The sequence below is a fragment of the Microcebus murinus genome, chromosome 9, assembly GCF_040939455.1.
Source record: "Microcebus murinus isolate Inina chromosome 9, M.murinus_Inina_mat1.0, whole genome shotgun sequence".
NCBI lineage: Eukaryota > Metazoa > Chordata > Mammalia > Primates > Cheirogaleidae > Microcebus > Microcebus murinus.
The window spans coordinates 63,474,318-63,494,593 of NC_134112.1; the positions used below are offsets into that span (position 1 = coordinate 63,474,318).

General features: G+C 38.6%; 1 protein-coding gene across 1 annotated transcript in view; it reads right to left on the reverse strand.

Annotated features, from left to right (window-relative positions):
• COG5 (component of oligomeric golgi complex 5) overlaps positions 1–20,276 on the reverse strand; it is a 299,347-nt gene that overhangs the window by 250,088 nt on the left and 28,983 nt on the right. The window contains exon 6 of the mRNA XM_012746191.2: positions 5,107–5,227. Within this exon, the coding sequence (XP_012601645.1) occupies positions 5,107–5,227 (121 nt within the window). The remainder of the gene's footprint in view (positions 1–5,106; positions 5,228–20,276) is intronic.

Genomic DNA, 20,276 nt, shown 5'->3' on the forward strand with positions numbered 1-20,276 from the left:
ATGTTGAGCATCTTTTCATATGCATATTTGTCATCCATGTATCTTCTTTGAAGCGTCTGTTCAAAGCTTTTGCCTATTTTTTAAGTGAGTTGTTGGTATTCTCACTGAGTTTTGAGAGGTTTTTTTATATATCTGGATACAAGTCTTCTATCAAATATATACTTTGCAAGTATTTTCTTCCTGTCTATGGTTTGTCTTCATTCTCCTCTGCAACTCTCACTCAAAAAACAGAAGTCTTAAATTTTGATAAAGTCTAATTTATCAATTTTCTTCTTTGGGGAATTGTGATTTGGGTAATGTTTAAGAAATCACTGTCAAACTCAAAGTCACAAAAATGTTCTCCTGTGTCTCCCTCTATAAGTTCAATGGTTTTACATTTTACATTTAGGACTAGAATCCATATTGATTTAATATTTTTTATATTAAGTGAGGTATGGATACAAGTTCACTGTTTTGCATATTGATATTCAATAGATTCTATATCATCTGTTGAAAGAATATTTTTTCTCTATTAAATGTGGCAAAAGTCAGTTGTTTGTATATGTGTGGGTCTTTCTGGGCTCACTAATCTCTTCCACTGATCTGTCTATTTTTATGTCTTGATTACTATAACAAGTCTTCAAACCAGGTAGAGTTATTCCTCCCACTTTGTTTTCTTCTAAAAGTTTTTCTAGCTATTCTAGAACCTATGCATTTCCAAATGAATTTTAAAATCAACTTGTCAGACCAGGCACAGTGGCTCATGCCTATAATCTCAGGACTTTGGGAGGCCAAGGTAGGAGGATCGCTTAAGGCTAGGAGGTTTGAGACCAGTCTGAGCAACACAGTAAGACCTCATTTCTACAAAAAAACCAAAAAATCAGCTTGTTAATTTCTAAAAGCCTGCTGGAATTTAGATTGCAATTGTGTTGAATCTATAGATTGACTTGGAGAGAATGGACAGCTTAACCAAGATATATTATTTATTTGGGTATTCTTTAATTGTTTTCAACATTTTGTAGTTTTTGGTATAAAAGTTTTGCATATCCTTTGTCAGACTTATCCCTAAGTCTTTCATATTTTTTATGCTGTTATAAGTAGTATTTTTGAATTTCAATTTCTAATTGCTAGAATATATAGAAATATAATTTTTTGTGTATTAATCTAGTATCCTAGAACTTTACTAAACTTCTTTATTATTAAATAGTTCAAGCGGCTTTTTTTATAAACTCAAAATGAGATACCATTACATACCTATTAGTATGACTGAAATTAAGAAGACTATAACAAGTCTTGGCAAAGATGTAAGGGGAAGTAGAATTTTCAAACACTCCTGGTAGGACAATTTCTTAAAACTTAATATACACCTACTATATAATCCAGACACTCTAATCCTGGATCTTTACCCAACACAAATGAAAGGATATGTTTATACAACAACTTGTAAATGAATGTCCACATCAGCTTGATTTGTAATATCCAAAAAGTTGGAACAACCCAAATGTGTATCAGGAGGTGAACGAGGCTAGGCACGGTAGCTCATGCCTGCAATCCTAGCAATCTGGGAGGCTGAGGTGGGAGGATCACTTGAGGCCAGGAGTTCAAGACCAGCCTGAGCCAGAGCAAGACCCAACCCATCCCTACTAAAAATAGAAAAATTAGCCAGGCATGGTGACACATGCCTATAGTCCCAGCTATTCAGGAGGTTGAAGCAGGAGAATCACCTGACCTCAGGAGTTTAAAGTTGCAGTGAGCACAATGATACCATTGCACTCTAGCCCAGGCAACAGAACAAGATTCTATCTCCAAAAAAACAGAAAGAAAAGAGGTGAATGAATGAACCAACTGTGATATATCAATTCTACACTAGTCAGAAATAAAAAGGAATAAGCTATTGATAAACACAACACTGATGAATTTCAAAATAATTAAGGTAGCTAAAAGAGACAGAACAAAAACATACATAAAGTGTATAATCCCATTTATATAAAAATCTTTAAAGTGGAAACTAATCTATAGTGACAGAAAACAAATGAGTAAATACCTAAGAAAGGATTAACAATGGGCATGAGGAAACTTTTGGGGGTGATAATTATGTTGACTATCTTGATGGTGGTGATTTTCATGTTAAAATTTACTACATAATACTTTTTTTATATTTGTTACTTACATCTCAATTTAAAATAAAAGACACCAGTATAATTGTCACCGGGTATCTGGAACATACCTTTTTTTTTTTTTTTAGGAGACAGAAGACAGAATCTTGCTATGTTGCCCAGCCTGGTCTTAAACCCCTGGCCTCAAGGAATCCTCCCACTCTGGCCTCCCAAAGTGCTAAGATTACAAGCATGAGCCACCATGCCAGGAATACATTTTAAATCGATATATAATTTACATAAGATAAAATTCTCTCTTTCAAAGTGCACAACTCAGTGGTTTGTAGTATACTGACAAAGTTGTTCAACAATCACCACTATATAATTCCAGAACATTGTCAACAACCCCCCAAAAATCTGTATCCATTATGGTCACCCCACTCTCCCCATAGTCCCTCAGAATATACTTAATTTCCAGATGATGATGTATTTCATCTAGTCATTCCAATTCAAGTCTCAAAACCTTTTAAGAGATTGCTTTTAAGTTAATTTCAAGGGCCTATGGTATAAACAGTGAAACTCTTCATCATTTTATCCTTTTTAATGAGAACCAAACCATATTGGTAAAGACATTGATAATTTTAGAGATGTTCCAATCACAGAAATGTCATTTATTGTACATGTATCATTGGTAACTAGCAAGGCTTTTCCTTTTTAGTCAGTCTCATCAGTTATCAAAGCCAGGACTGGCCAAGACTAAACCACAGTGAATGATAAAGAGATGATGCCGATGCCTTTGCAAATATTAAATCACACATAAGTTGAAAAGCTTTCCATTTTAATTATTAATAATTTATTAAATTAATAAACTCCTTCTCAAAAAAATTTAAATTAATACAATCCACTTTGAGCTAATTCCATCAGGAAATATACTTTCTCAACAACTTTTTAACATTTAATATTTATAAAAGCTTTGGATAAAGCCAACACCACACTGGAAGGATAATGGGTTTACACTCTGCACTGCTCAAAATCAGAACATTATGATTGATATTTGTGCCTGTTTTTAAAAAAAGACTTCACCATTTGTATTATGTTAATAATAGCATCTGTTGATTCTAGATGAGATAATCACAATCAAAATTTAGCTATTTTTTAATATGAAAGAGTGTTAGTGATGACATACATAATAAATCTTGGAATAATTCATATCTGTGTTAATTCTATTATCCTAGAGACTATTTTTGATGCATAGAAATTAAATGTGATAGAGCAAAATATAACAGCTGATACTAGGATTTTTACACTCCTATATTTAGACCATACTGTGAAAACAACACTCAAGTATTACTCACTGCCTTAAAACTTTTTTTTTTTTTTGAGACAGTGTCTTGCTCTTTCATCCAAGCTAGAGTGCAGTGGTGTCATCATAGCTCACTGTAACTTCAAACTCCTGAGCACAAGCAATCCTTCTGCCTCAGCCTCCCAAGTATGTGGGACTATAGGCATGAGCCACCAGATCCAGCCAATTTTTTCTTTTCTTTTCTTTTTTTTGGGTACAGACAGGGGTCCCACAATGTTGCTCAGGCTTGTCTCAACTGGCGTTAAGCAATCTTCCCACCTCAGCCTCCTGAAGTGCTGGAATTACAGGCATGTGCCACTGTGCCCAGCCAATAATTAACCTTTTATATATATATTCCAAGTACATTAAATTCACAAATTAGATATATTCCCATCACACACCTAAGCAAAACCTATATTTGAGCATTATACAATCAAAATGTTGTTGAAGGATGGTTTGTGAAGGATATTGCATTCCAAAATATGGATAAGCATTACAATATACCATGACTATGTAATTGAAAAATGAAAGGTAGGAAAATTTAGAAAGAACACACATTTATCTATACTATTTCAGCAAAACTACTTTCAATGCATATCGCCAAGAGTAATCAGACTCTTGATATTTGAGATGGATATAACCAAAGACTTCTGAACCTACAAAAGTACAATTACAACTAAAATATAGCCACTTCAAAAAAATTACTGTATACCCAATGAAAAGAAGCAAATGACAAAGCCTCATTAAGCCAACACAGGTATTGAGCAGTTCTACACACATTCATTAGCTATTCAAAATTTTGCCTGAAAACTTATGTACTACTACATCACGGACCTTGCAGTTTGTCAACAGTCAAAATTATAAACATTACAGTGTTGAATGTCAAGGGCCTATTCTAAATGCCTGAGAAAAGAATGAACAAATTAAAGAAATAAAATAAATCTTCTAACCACAATATCAACATGGGATTTGTCACCTAAAAAATAGCATTTCTCCAGGATATTTCCCATAGAGAAATGAAAAATATACACAAACTTTTATGGTAGCTCTATTCATAATCACCAAAAACTAAAAACAACTTAAATGTCCTTCAAGCAGTGAATCAATAAACAAATTGCAGTACATCCACACAATGGTATTCCATCAAACACAAAGTAACAAATAAATTATTGGCACACCCCAAAACTTAGATAAATCTCAAAATATTATGTTGAGTATAAGAAGTCAGCCTTAAAAGGTTATCTACTTTATAATTTCATTCGTGTGACATTCTCAAAAAGTCAAAAATACAATAATGGAGAAAAGATCAGCGGTTGCCAGATTAGGGGCAGGGGTGGGTGTGATCATAAACAGATAATAAAGGAATTTGGGGAGCTGATGAAACTGCTCTATATCATGACTGTAGTGGTGATTACACGACTACATGGTGATTACATGGGTTAAAATTTACAGACCTGTATATGAAAAAAGGCCTATTTTACTATATGATAATTTTTCAAATAAACCATATTTGCAGAAAATTGACTCATTTTATTTACTTATTTAGAAAAGTGTGACGATATTATATACAACCAGTTATTTTTAAAATGTGCGTAATAGTACTTATTAATGGTGATGACAAAAGGCAACAAATCAAGTAACTTAAAATCATTAAATCTCTACTAACTTTTTAACCAAAAAAGGACTTACCAAGTTCATTGAGACTCTGAGCAGCTTTTGTTATCTCTCTACTTCCTCCTTGCAGTTGTCCTTGGAGTCTCTTACAGAGATATAAAATGCGAATAATTCTCCGAAGCAAATCACAGGCAACCTGTAAAAATATCACAATATCAAATAAGTATAGCCAATGCATGAAATTGTTTTTTATTTCTTTCTCATTTTTTTTATAGACGAGGTCTCACTCTGTTGTCCAGGATATAATGCAGTGATGCAATCATGGCTCACTGCAGTCTCAAACTCCTGGAGTTGATCCTTCCACCTTGGACTCCCAAAGTGCTAGTATTAAAGCCTTGAGCCACTATGCCCAACCCCATGAGGTTTTATTTCTGTTACTGTTAATATGTGAATCTGTCCATTCTTTCCAAAAGGTAAAGATTAACTCATGGTGTTTTGTTTCCAACCATTCAGAAACCTAAATAATCACAAGTCTTAAAAAGCATCAAATCTCCTAGGAAACACACAGAAGTACCAGATTTACCCTTTACAATAAACTCCAATTTATCCCAAATGGAGAGAACTTGGAATTGAGGCACTGTGAAAGCCAAGGATTTTTCTCACTCCACAACCAGTTTTCTTCTCTAGGCTAGTGGTTCTCTGACTTGACTACATATTAAATTCAAGTGGGTAGATTCAAAATGTTAAAATGCCCAGGCCATAGCCCTGACCAATTAAATCAGAATCTCTAAGGGGTGGGAACCAAGCATCAACATGTTGTTTTTTTTTAATATTCCCAGGTGGTGGCAATGTGCAGCCAAGATTGACAACCACAATGCTAGGCTGCTTAGCTTCCTACCACTGCCTCCTGTCACCTCCAATCCTGGTTTCCTTTTTCTAGGTTAGTGTGGGAATAATCTTAAAACTTTTCCCAATTTCATTAGTTCTTAAAGAATAAGCATATCTGACTTGATTTTGCTAATGGTTTTTATCACTAATAAATTATAAAAGAGACAGTTACAAAAACAAAAATCGAAAAAAAAAAACATTTCACATATTTTCATGTTACACACAGCATAATCAATTTTCTTTCGCAGATCTAATACTGGGTTTTAACCTACACAAAGGCTGAGAAAATAAAAATTCATGTATTTCAGGACACTTTGTCACAGAAGCTGGATTCACGGCAGTTGCCTGAGGAGAATGAGGTGGAAGGAGACAGATGGAATAACCAATGTGTAGTGGACAGTCAGCCTCAGCAGTGATAACAAAGGAAAGAGAGACGGTGTATGCTCTTGCCTCACCACCATTTTTTAATGGTTCTGAGGCTAGGTGACAAGCAAGGATATCTCCCTTACAGAGAAAATTCCTAAATGATGGCAATAAGAATTAAAAATTCCGGAAGACAAGATCCCTAAGTCTCCAGCTATAAACATTCTGTTATGGGTAAAACATATATGCACACATACACACAAGACACACCCAGCCACACCCATGCACTCACAAACACATACACACAAACCTAAACTATCAAACATGCAATGTTTACACACATAGATAAGTCAAAGACAAGTATTAGATATGTTTACCTGGCTGCTTTTTGGAGATATTATAGTCTGCAATACTTAAAATAACAAAAGAATGCCAAATAAGAATTCCCCCCTGGCAATTGAAGACTTGGACATCTTTATCTTTTAAGTAAATGTTATTTGTTTTCTGAATAGATAATGCAAGCACATGATTCAAAATTCAAAAGACATAAAGAAATAACATTGAAAAGTCACCCTTTTATCTCTACATCCCAACTATGCACTTAAAAAAAAACAACACTGTTATCACCTTCTCGCTGGTCAGACTGGCATTTTTAAATGAACAATTTGGAATGTAGAATCCCTACCAACCACTCCTCTGAGAGTCTAAACACATCATAAGGAGAAATATCAGATCTTACTCTAGTATGATCACCTGAAACTATCCTTCCAGAATCCCCAATCCTACCTAACAAATAGTATGTCCTCAAAACATGAAATCTTTGAGTTTATTTCTAATGTTTTTATTTTTAACAACCACACTTAATCTGTCACCAAGTATTACTGTCATACTGTATAACACAATAGCTTCTATTTTATCTCTACTCCTGCAAGCATCACCCTAATCCAAATCTTTGACCTTCACCTTAACACAGTGATGATCTGGCTAGCTTTCCAGTCTATCAATGAAATCCACCCTGCCAGATTTATCTTCTTAGAAACGCAGTTTTCAGCACTCCAGCCCTATTTTTAATAAACCTTACTGGCTCTCTACTTAGAGACTATGTTGATTCCTCTGAGAATAGCATTTAATAAAATTCTCAGTCAACAAGTCTTAGCTAATCTACAAGGCATCAACTCTCAACATTTTGAATATATTTGTCTACCCTCCAATCAATTTCCTTTCATTTTTGTTTTAGACTTTTATTATTAAATATAATACAAAATAGAAAACCACATTCATAACAACTAACATTGTACTGAATAGGGAAAAGCTAAAAGCTTTTCCTCTAAGATCTGGAATAAGACAAGGATGACCATTCTCACTATTCTTATTCCACATAGCTTTGGAAGTCCTAGCCAGAGCAATTAGGCAAGAGAAAGAAACAAAGGGCATCCAAATTGGAAAGGAAGAAATCAAATTATCCCTATTTGCAGATGACATGATCTTACATATAGAAAATCTAAAGACTCTTCCAAAAAACTATTAGAACAGATGAGTTCAACAAAGTTACAAGATACAAAATTAATATAGAAAATTGAAAAGCATTTCTAAACACAAACAAGGAACTAGGGATCAAGATGGCGGACGAGAAACACCGCCAGGCAGAGTGTCTCTGCAGAAAAGACAGATTCTAGCAGAAATTAGAAAAAAGAAGCAAGAAGACGAGCATACAGTGGACGAGGGTCAGAAGGAGGGGTACCTGAGACCACGGGAGACTCCACGGGAGGAGGCTGTGGAGGAGAACTGGAAGCTGAGACCGCCGGAGCAGCCCAGAGACGGTAGGTGGATCAGTCACCTTCACCTCCCCTGCATGTGGGACTGATGGTGGACTCCCCCGAGGGTGGAGAGACCTGCGGACACCAGCCCAGCGTCAGCCGCCCTCGGCAATGGGTAAAAGCCTGTAGTGGATGCAGCACCAGGCTACCAACTCCCGCAGGGCACCTCCATGTGCACGGACCCGAGTCGCACGGTGGGTGCCATATTGCCTCCTTCTCCCCTCTGTCGACCCTACCCACGGCTCCCCAAAGAGACAATATAGCCACCAGCCAGAGGCACCTCCAGGGAACAGGATCTTCCCTTTTGGGATCCTACAGCTAACTAAGGGGAACTCAGACTGTGAGCTCCCTACCCGCCACCCCTCCCAGGTGCTGCTGGCACAGTGATCCCAGGAGAACGGTGCAGACCCTGAGGCTGAGAGACATAGACCCAGCTTGGGCTCCCTGTGGGCGAATTGGGACCAGAACTCCTCTCCCTGGTGGGGATATAGTTTGAACTCTGAGGTCAGACCTGCAGACCAGATCCCGTGCACTGAGGTCTCACATTGCCAAGGGCACAGAAGGGATATACCTGAACAGCCTACTGAGGTGTGTGTGCCTTCAGGGGCAGATCAGCCTCCTAGAGGGCAACCCTTCTCCGAAAAGGAGGCCAGTACACCCAGCCCACGTGGCGTTCCTGTGCAGGGAACCTCCCCGCTGGCATCACTATACGGGGAGGCATAATAGAGTGTGGTCTGGCATGCTGGCAAATGCCCAGGAGTAGCTGCGGAGTTGGGGAGGGTGGAAAGAAGTAAGGCTCGCTCCAGACTGCGGGTCTCAGACAGCCCCACCCCCACACGCAGACTCTCTGACTGAGCCAGGCCATTCCAGGCCCTCCCTGACAGCTTTTCCTGGAAGCAGAGAACAAAACTTTGACCCCTGCTGATGGCATTGGTGGTGCCAGAGGGCAGGCTTACCCAACCCAGCTCCGCCCAGACTCTCCCCTAGACCAGTGCTCACTGAGGTGGAGAAAAGGACACACCTGGAAGTCCCAAGGCCCCACAGACCACCTGAGGCACTAGAGTGACTCTCTACAGGAACAAGAGCAGATAACAGGACACAAAAACCACAGCGTAGACTGTTCCTCCAAGCAAGCGCCATCTATTGACAGGGAGGACATCCTGCACATTCTTTTCACGACACCTACTGACTCATTATACAGGGAGTGGTTGAATCTCACCCACAGACACCATCTAAGGGCTCAGAAACTAACCAAGGCGTGTGAATACCCAAACAAAAACCTAAAGAAAAGAAACAATAACTGATTGACATGGGAAGAAAACAGCGAAGGAACTCAGGAAATATGAAGAACCAAATGGAAAACACACCCCCAAAGAGGAGCACCAGCCCCCTAGAAACAGACACCCAACACAATCAGGCAACCAAAATGACAGAAGAGGAATTTCGTATGTGGATCATAAGAACACTCACCGACCTGCAACAACAACTCAATAACCAACACAAAAAAACCACAAAAAGCCTCCAGGACCTAGAACAAAAGTTCACTAAAGAAACAGACACAATGAAGAAAAGTTTAACCGAACTTCTGGAAATGAAGAATCAATTCAGGGAACTACAAAATACAGTGGAAAGTCTAAAGAACAGGGTAGATCAAACAGAAGAAAGAATCTCAGAGATTAAAGATAACACCCTCTTTGGGAGGCCGAGGCGGGCGGATTGCTCAAGGTCAGGAGTTCAAAACCAGCCCGAGCAAGAGTGAGACCCCGTCTCTACTATAAATAGAAAGAAATTAATTGGCCAACTGATATATATATAAAAAATTAGCCGGGCATGGTGACGCATGCCTGTAGTCCCAGCTACTCGGGAGGCTGAAGCAGAAGGATCACTCAAGCCCAGGAGTTTGAGGTTGCTGTGAGCTTGGCTGACGCCACGGCACTCACTCTAGCCTGGACAACAAAGTGAGACTCTGTCGCAAAAAAAAAAAAAAAAAAAAAAAAAAAAAAGATAACACCCTCCAACTAAATAAAACTGTCACAGAGATAGAGCAGACAAACAAGAAAAAAGAGCAATGCCTACAAGAGATGTGGGATTATATGAAGAAACCTAATGTGAGGGTCATAGGCTTACCAGAAGGGGAAGAAGACAACACTCAAGGGTTGGACAAGCTATTTGAACATATAATAGAGGAAAATTTCCCAGGCCTTGCTCAAAATCTCAATATACAAGTTCAAGAAGCTCAGAGGACCCCGGGAGATTCAATGCAAACAGGAAAACGTCACGACATGCAGTCATCAGACTGACCAAAATATTAACTAAAGAAGCCCTTGTAAGAGCTGTAAGACAAAAGAAGCAAGTAACATACAAGGGAAAGTCAATTCAATTAACACCAGACTTCTCTACTGAGACATTACAAGGAAAGACTGGGCCCCCATGCTCACTCTTCTGAAACAAAACAATGTCCAGCCTAGAATCTTATTCCCTGCAAAACTAAGATTCGTATATGAAGGAGAAATAAAGACATTCTCGGACAAGCAAAGGCTCAGAGAATTCACCAAGACAAGACCAGCCCTACAAGTAGTATTTAAAACAGCGTTACGCACGGAACATCATAATAATAACCCACCAATATAAAAACAACCAAAACCCAAATATATTACAGGCCAGATATTACAATGGCTCAAGACAGAAATCATAGCAACAACATCCAACCCAACAGAATGAACAGTAATCTACCTTACCTATCAGTTCTCTCAATAAATGTGAATGGCTTAAACTCTCCACTCAAGAGACATAGGCTGGCTGAACGGATAAGAAAATACAGGCCAAGTATATGCTGTCTTCAGGAAACACATCTAACCTGCAAGGATGCATATAGACTAAAAATAAAAGGGTGGAGATCAATATTCCAAGCAAATAGAAGCCAAAAGAAGGCTGGTGTGGCAGTTCTAATTTCAGACGATTTAGTTTTTAAACCAAAAAAAGTAGTGAAAGACAAAGAGGGTCATTATATAATGGTGAAGGGCACAGTCCAACAAGAAAACAATTTTAAATATATATGCACCCAACTTAGGTGCACCCAGATTCATAAAGCAAACCTTACTGGAGCTAAGCAAATGAATTAATAGCAACTCCATAATCGCCGGAGATTTCAACACCCCACTGACAGCATGAGACAGATCCTCCAAACAGAAAATTAATAAAGAAATAATGGACTTAAACAAAACTCTAGAACAATTGGGTCTGACTGACATTTACAGTATATTCTACCCAAAATCCACTGAATATACGTTCTTCTCATCAGCTCACGGGACATTCTCTAAGATTGACCATATCCTAGGACACAAAGAAAATCTCAAGAAATTTAAAAAAATAGAAATCATACCATGTACCTTCTCAGATCACAGTGGAATAAAACTAGAAATCAACCCTAACAGAAACTCACATCTCTACACAAAAACGTGGAAATTAAACAACCTCCTACTAAATGATTACTTCATAAATGAAGAAATCAAGATGGAAATAAAAAAATTCTATGAAGAAAACGACAATTGAGAGACTTTATCAACTCCTCTGGGACACAGCTAAAGCAGTTCTGAGAGGAAAGTTTATCTCCATAAATGCCTATAACCAAAAGACAAAAAGATCACAAATAGACAATCTAATGAAACAACTCAAAGAGCTGAAAAAAGAAGAACAGACCGACCCCAAACCCAGCAGAAGAAGTGAAATCAACAAGATCAAATCAGAACTAAACGAAATTGAAAACAGGAAAGCTATTCAGGAGATTAATAAAACAAAAATTTGGTTCTTTGAAAAAATAAACAAAATTGACACGCCATTGGCTAGGCTAACGAAAAGCAGAAAAGAGAAATCTCTAATAAGCTCCATCAGGAATAAAAGAGGAGATATCACAACTGATCCCAAAGAGATATAAGATACAATTTATGAATACTACAAAAATCTTTATGCACACAAACTGGAAAATGTGGGGTAAATGGACAAATTTCTAGAAACACACAGCCTCCCTAGGCTCAACCAGGAAGAAATAGATTCCCTGAACAGACCAATCTCAACAGCTGAAATAGAAACAGCAATTAAAAATCTCCCTAAAAAGAAAAGTCCCGGTCCAGATGGCTTCACACCTGAATTTTACCATACTTACAAAGAAGAACTAGTACCTATCTTGCAGAAACTATTCCACAACATCGAGAAGAACGGAAACCTCCCCGACACCTTTTATGAAGCGAATATAACTCTGATACCAAAACCAGGAAAGGATGCAACAAAAAAAGAAAACTACAGACCAATATCCCTAATGAATATAGATGCAAAAATTTTCAACAAAATCTTAGCTAACCGAATCCAGACACTTATCAAAAAAATAATCCACCACGACCAAGTGGGCTTCATCCCAGGGATGCAGGGATGGTTCAACATACGTAAATCTATAAATGCAATTCACCACATAAACAGAAACAAAAACAAAGACCACATGATTCTTTCAATAGATGCAGAAAAAGCTTTTGACAAACTTCAACATCCTTTCATGATACGAACACTTAAGAAAATAGGCATAGAAGGGACATACCTAAAAATGATACAAGCCATATATGACAGACCCATAGCCAACATCATACTGAATGGGGAAAAATTGAAATCATTCCCATTTAGAACTGGAACCAGACAAGGCTGCCCACTATCTCCACTTCTGTTCAACATAGTGCTGGAAGTCTTGGCTACAGCAATCAGACAGGAAAATGGAATCAAAGGTATCCAAATAGGGGCAGAAGAGATCAAACTTTCACTGTTTGCTGATGATATGATATTGTATCTAGAAAGCCCCAAAGATTCAACCAAGAAACTCCTGGAACTGATCAATGAATTTAGTAAAGTCTCAGGATACAAAATCAATACACAGAAATCAGAGGCATTCATATACGCCAACAACAATCTAATTGAGAACCAAATCAAAGACTCAATTCCCTTCACAATAGCAACAAAGAAATTAAAGTACCTAGGAATATACTTAACCAAGGACGTAAAAGACCTCTACAGGGAAAACTATGAAACACTGAGGAAGGAAATAGCAGAGGATGTAAACAGATGGAAATCCATACCATGCTCGTGGATCGGCAGACTCAATATCATCAAGATGTCTATACTACCCAAACTGATCTACAGATTCAATGCAATACCTATTAAAATCCCATCAGCATTCTTCACAGATATAGAAAAAATAATTTTACACTTCGTATGGAACCAAAGAAGACCCCGAATATCAAGAGCAATTCTAGGCAACAAAAACAAAATGGGAGGCATTAATATGCCAGATATCAAACTATACTACAAAGCTGTAGTAATTAAATCAATATGGTATTGGCACAAAAATAGGAATATTGACCAGTGGAACAGATGTGAGAATCCTGATATAAAACCATCCTCATATAGCCATCTCATCTTTGACAAAGCAGACAAAAACATACGCTTGGGAAAAGAATCCCTTTTCAATAAATGGTGCTGGGAAAACTGGATAGCCACCTGTAAAGGCTAAAACAGGACCCACACCTTTCACCTCTCACAAAAACCAACTCACGCTGGATAATAGACTTAAACCTAAGGTATGAAACTATTAGAACTCTAGAGGAAAAAGTTGGAAACACTCTCCTAGACATCGGCCTGGGCAGAGAGTTTATGAAGAAGTCCCCAAAGGCAATCACAGCAGCAACAAAAATAAATAAATGGGACATGATCAAACTACAAAGCTTCTGCACAGCCAAAGAAATAGTCATGAAAGTAAACAGACAACCTACAGAATGGGAGAAAATTTTTGCATCCTATGCATCTGATAAGGGACTGATAACTAGAATATACTTAGATCTCACGAAAATCAGGAAGAAAAAATCAAATAACCCCATTAAAAAGTGGGCAAAGGACTTGAACAGAAACTTTTCTAAAGAAGACAGAAGAATGGACAACAAACATGAAAAAATGCTCAACATCTCTAATCATCAGGGAAATGCAAATCAAAACCACATTGAGATATCACTTAACCCCAGTGAGAATGGCCTTTATCAAAAAATCTCCAAACAATAAATGCTGGGGTGGTTGCGGAGAGAGAGGAACACTCCTACACTGCTGGTGGGACTGCAAACTAGTTCAACCTCTGTGGAAAGCAATATTGAGATATCTTAAAGCGATACAAGTGATTCTACCATTTGATCCAGCAATCCCATTGCTGGGCATCTATCCAAATTATCCAATGACACTCTACAAAAAAGACACCTGCACTCGAATGTTTATAGCAGCACAATTCATAATTGCAAGGCTGTGGAAACAGCCCAAGTGCCCATTAATCCAAGAATGGATTAATAAAATGTGGTATATGTATACCATGGAGTACTACTCAGCTCTAAGAAACAACGGTGATATAGCACATCTTATATTTTCCTGGTTAGAGCTGGAACCCATACTACTAAGTGAAGTATCCCAAGAATGGAAAAACAAGCACCACATATACTCACCAGCAAACTGGTATTAACTGAGCAGCACCTAAGTGGACACATAGGTACTGCAGTAATAGGGTATTGGGCACGTGGGAGGGGGTTAGGGGGTGGGTATATACATACATAATGAGTGAGATGTGCACCATCTGGGGGATGGTCATGCTGGAGACTCAGACTTGTGGGGGGAGGGGGCAATGGGCATTTTTTGAAACCTTAAAATCTGTACCCCCATAATATGCCAAAATAAAAAAAAATAAAAAACAAGGAACTAGGTGAAAAAGAAATGAAGGAGGCAATCTCGTTTACAATAGCTACTCCAAAAATAAAATATCTAGGAATAAAACTAAAATACCTAGGAATTAAAGATAAAATACCTAGGAATAAATTTAACCAATTAGTTGAAAGACCTCTCCAAGGGAAACTACAAAACAGAAAGAAATTGAAGAGAAACTGAAGAGAACAGAAACAAAAGAAAAGACATCCCATGCTCAAGGATTGGAAGAATACTGTTATTAATAAAATGACTGTACTACCCACAGCAACCTACAGATTCAATGCAATCCCTGTCGAATGCCAATGATATTCCTCACAGAAATAGAAAAAAAATCCTAAAATTTCTATGGAACTACTAAAGACCCCAAATAGCCAATGAAATTCTGACCAAAAAGAACAAAGCTAAAGGTATCATGCTACTAGACCCTCAAAATATACTACAAAGCTGTAGTAACCAAAACAGCATGGTACTGGCATAAAAACAAATACACACACCAAACAGAACAGAGAACCAAGAAATCTATAGCCAACTGATTATTAACAAAAGCACAAAGGATAGTCTCTTCAATAAATAGTGCTGGGAAAACTGGATATCCCTATGCAAAAGAATTAAACTAGACCTCCAGCTATCACCCTATTAAAAAAATCAAATGGATCAAAGACATAAATGTAAGACTGGAAAATAGAAAACCATTAGAAGAAAAGATAGGGGAAATGCTTTAGGACATTGGTCTAGGAAAAGATTTTATGAATAGGACCTCAAAAGAACAGGCAACCAAACCAAAAATAAACAACTGGGATTATATCAAACTAAAAAGCTTCTGCACAGCAAAGGAAACAATCAACAGAATAAAAAGACAACCTACAGAATGGGAGAAAATATCTGCAAACTATTCATCTGACAGGGGATTAATATCCAGAATATAAATCAAAACATCCAAAAAACAAGCCCAAACATCTAAAAAAAAAAAATCAATTCAAAAATGAGCAAGTGATCTCAAGAGACACTTCTCAAAAGAAAACAAAAAATGGCAAACAAATACAGTAAATAATGCTTAACATCACTAATCCTCAGGGAAATGCAAATCAAAACTACAATAAAGGATTATCTCACCCTAGTTAGTATGGTTACTATCAAAAAGAAAAAAATAACAAACACTAGCAAGAATGTACAGAAAAGGGAACCATATACTGTTGGTGAAATACAAACTAGGACAGCTGCTATGGAGAGCTGTACAGAGGTCCTTCAAAAAAACTACAAACAGAACTACCACACGAACCAGCAATCCCACTACTAGGTATTTATCCAAAGGAAAGGAAATTAGTATATCAAAGAGATATCTATAACCCCAGGTTTATTGCAGCACTAGTCACAATAGCCAAGAATCAACTTAAATGTCCAAACAACAAATGAATCAACTGTGGCATATATACACTGTGGAATATTATTCAATCATAAAAATGAAATTCTGTCACTTATGGCAACATGGATGGAACTGGAGGACATTGTTAAGTGAAATAAGCCAGGAACAGAAAGAGAAATGCTGCATATTCTCACTCATATGTGGAGGCTAAAAAAAAACTGATATCACAGAAGCAAAAAGTAGAACAGAGAATACTCAAAGCTGGAAAGGGTAGGTGGAAGAGGAGGATAAGAAGAGTTTAAAGGATACAAAACTACAGCTAAATAAGAGAAATAAATTCTAGTGTTATATAGCACTGTAGGATGACTACAGTTAACAATAATATATTATGTAATGTTAAATGTCTAGGAGGAAGATACTGAATGTTTCTAATACAAAGAAATGATATATGCTTGCGATGATGGCTATGCTAATTACCCTGATCTGATCATTATACATTTTATGTATCAGAATATCACTATGTAACCCGCTAAAACAAAACAAAATTAAAAAAAAAAAACAGCATTTGGTCATAGATCTATGACTTGGCTAATAAGATGGCTTATATTTAAAAGTATTATTGAGCAGAACAGAAAATGGCCAACTGCAGACATGGCTTGTCAGATTGTCCTGGTGGGAAGGTAGGATATTGGATTCAGAAGGAGAAAGAAGAGTCACAGCTCAGGTGGGAATCACAAACAGAGGTGAGAGAGATGGCTGGGAACCAGATGGAGAAAAACTGTAAAGCTGAGAAAAAGGGTAGAGGGGAGAAGATACCAGCGAGGATTAAAGCCAGAGAGGTTTGGAGGGCAGTGAAAGGGTAAGGGAGCATTTCCTTCTCCATTATATGTGTGTTTGGTGAACAGCGGGATACTAAGTTTCTTGAAGACTCTTCCACCCTCTAAGAGCCAAGGTGGGGCAGCAAGTAAGGAATAATGGGGTGAACTAGTGAGCCCCAGGAGTCTGGGCAGTCCATGAGGGGCTCTACACACAGGACAGGACAGAGTACTGGCTTTCCTCGATTTGAACACTTTGTCCCCTGCACCTCCCCTAACTACTGCAACCAAGACTAGGAGCCACAGCCCACTCCCCAATTCATTACAACTCAAGTTGTAGTCTGAGCTGAGAAATTTACTAATGGCAGTTACTCTTGGGCAGGTGAGCACCACAGACTAGGGTCTCCACAGAGAGTGGGGTCCATATTTGAGGACTTGTGGTAAAAAAAAAGGAGGGGGGGCACAATTTGGGAACTCCCTGGCTTCTGGAATTTTGCAGGGTTGCATGCCGGAGACTCAGATAAGCAAGGAGATACCGGTGCCCACCCCCACCCCAACAAGAAAGGAGTGTAAGGGGACATAGGGGAAAAGTCTGGGAGCTGGACTTGGTTGACAAGAAAACCCATGTGGACATATCTGACGGGGGAGTGTAGTGGGGTGCTGAAGAACAAGGATTTTGGAGCATGCCTATCCTCCCTGCTGGAAAACCACCATATTGCATAAGTCTGTGGCATTCAGAGAGGAATAGCCTAACACGGACACACTGACTGACCCAGTGCTGCAGACCCACCCCACCCCCACTCATTACAACCAAGATAGCAGTTTGCACCAAGAAGTTTGTAAGCAGTCGCCTCTCTCCAGTGGGTGCATGCTCTAGGCTAAGATCCCCGCTGATGGAGAGGCCCACACATCTTCCTTTGAAAATATGTAGTGGAACAGGAGTACACGATCTGGGAACTCCTTGCCCGCCGGAGTTTTGCAGACATACACTAGTGGGTCAGACACACAGATGGGGGTGGGGAGGTATGAGAGCTAGACTCAGATGATTAGGAAGCACACGTGGACTAAACTGAAGGGAGTGTGCTGTGGGGGTCCAAGGAGCCGCGATTTAGGAGAACACCCACACCTCCCCACAGAAAAACTGTGCTACTGGATAAGGGCAAAAAGATCCCAGTCCAGGGCCTTGGCACCCAAGCGTTTAGGACCCTCCAGAGTGAACAGCCTTCCTAGTTTGGAAAGCTTGTCCTGACCTTCCTACCAGCGGCTCCCCCTAGTGGCCGGAAAGGCAACTTCTGAGCCCCGCTGTTTTGCAAAGCCTTTCAGGCTCCCACAACCTAGCCACCAATTGCTTTGCTCCTCCTCCCACTTCAGTGGTAGTAGAAATCAAGCAACCACCTGAGAACTACAGGGTCCCCTCCTAAAGCTTGGGGCACTCAAGTATTCCACCTGGGGGACCAGAGACTACCAGGAGCAGAAAGAACATCTTGACAGCTGGCTCTTTCACACAAACATCAACCAATGACAGGAAGAACAACTCAATAGCTTATCATAGCATCTTCCAACTCAAAGAAACAGGGTGTGGATGATGTGTACTCACAAGTACCATGTGCCATCTTAGAGATTAAGCTGGGAGACCTAATACAATTCACACTGCTGTGAAGAGGTGAAGACAGAAGACAGAGGCAGCCAGAGAGGATAACCAATCCTGCTTGAAAACACCATAGGAAACTTGGGACCACCAATCTTCTTCCTGGCAAGGTCAGAAATTAACTTTCAGGGACCCAGGGACAGGCCTGCAAGCAAGGTCTAATATTCCCAGGACTTGATCAAAAAGCCAGATAAGAAGGAATCAGCAAAAGAACTTCAGAAGTATGAAAAATCAGCGCGAAAGGAAATGCACAAAAGGAAACAAGAACTCTTTACCAATGGATACCAACCAAAATGAAAGCACTAAAATGACAGATAAAGAATTCCAAATATGGAGTAAAAGGAAACTCAAGGAAATACAAGAGGAAAATGGAAAAACAACACAAAGAAAAGACAAAAACAATACAGGAAATGAATGGAAAAAGTCACTAAAGAACTAGATTTATTAATCAAAATCAAATAGAACTTCTGGAAATGAAAAATTCATTCAAGGAAACACAAAACATAGTGGAAAGATTGATAGACTAGACCAGCAGAAGAAAGAAAATAAGAGCTTGAAGACAACACCCTCATATAAAATAAGTCCATCAAAGATAAAGAACAAAGAAATAAAAAAATGAACAAAGCCCTCAAGAATTATGGGATTATGTGAAGAGGCCTAACATAAGAATTATAAGCATCACTGGGGGTAAAGAAGAAAACACACAAGGGTTGGAAAACCTATGTATAAGGGAATAACTGAGGAAAACTTCCCTGGTCTGACTAGTAATTTAGATATCCTGGTACGAGAGAGGAGCTCAATGAACATCTTGGAGATTCATCACAAAGAGAGAATTACCATGACACACAGTCATCAGACTGCCAAAAGTCAACATGAAAGAAGAACTCCTGGCAAGCCATAAGCCAAAAACATTAGGTAACTTACAAAGGAAAACCCATCAGGCTAACTGCAGACTTCTCAAATGAGACTTTACAACACAGAAGGGACTGGGGCCCCGTCCTCAGTCTTCTAAGACAGAATAACGGCCAACGTAGAATTTTGTATCATGCAAAAACTAAGTTTCTTATATGAGGGAGAAATAAAGCCTTTTCCAGACAAGCGAACACTGAAGAAAGTTGTCAAGACCAGACCTGTCCTGCAGGAAGTACTCAGATCTGCATTATACATACATCATCAACACAATAGCCACCCACCAGTGTAAAATCAACCAAAAGCCAAAGCTCATAGCCCATATAAAATAATGGCTCAAGAGATAATACAAAGCAATAAGGTTCAACCCAACAAGAGGAACAGAAATGCAACCCACTTATCAATTCTTTCAGTAAATGTAAACAGCTTGAACTCTCCACTGAAAAGAAATATCCACTGAACTATCCACTGAATGGATAAATAAATACAAGCCAAGTATCTACTACCCCTAGAAAATACATCTAACACAGAAGGACTCATTCAGACTCAAGGTGAAGGAATAGAAAAAAATATTCCATTTAAATGGAAATCAAAAGAAAGCTGGTGTAGCACAACATTCTCTCAGCTAACATAGACTTCAAATCAATAATAGTGAAGAAAGAAAA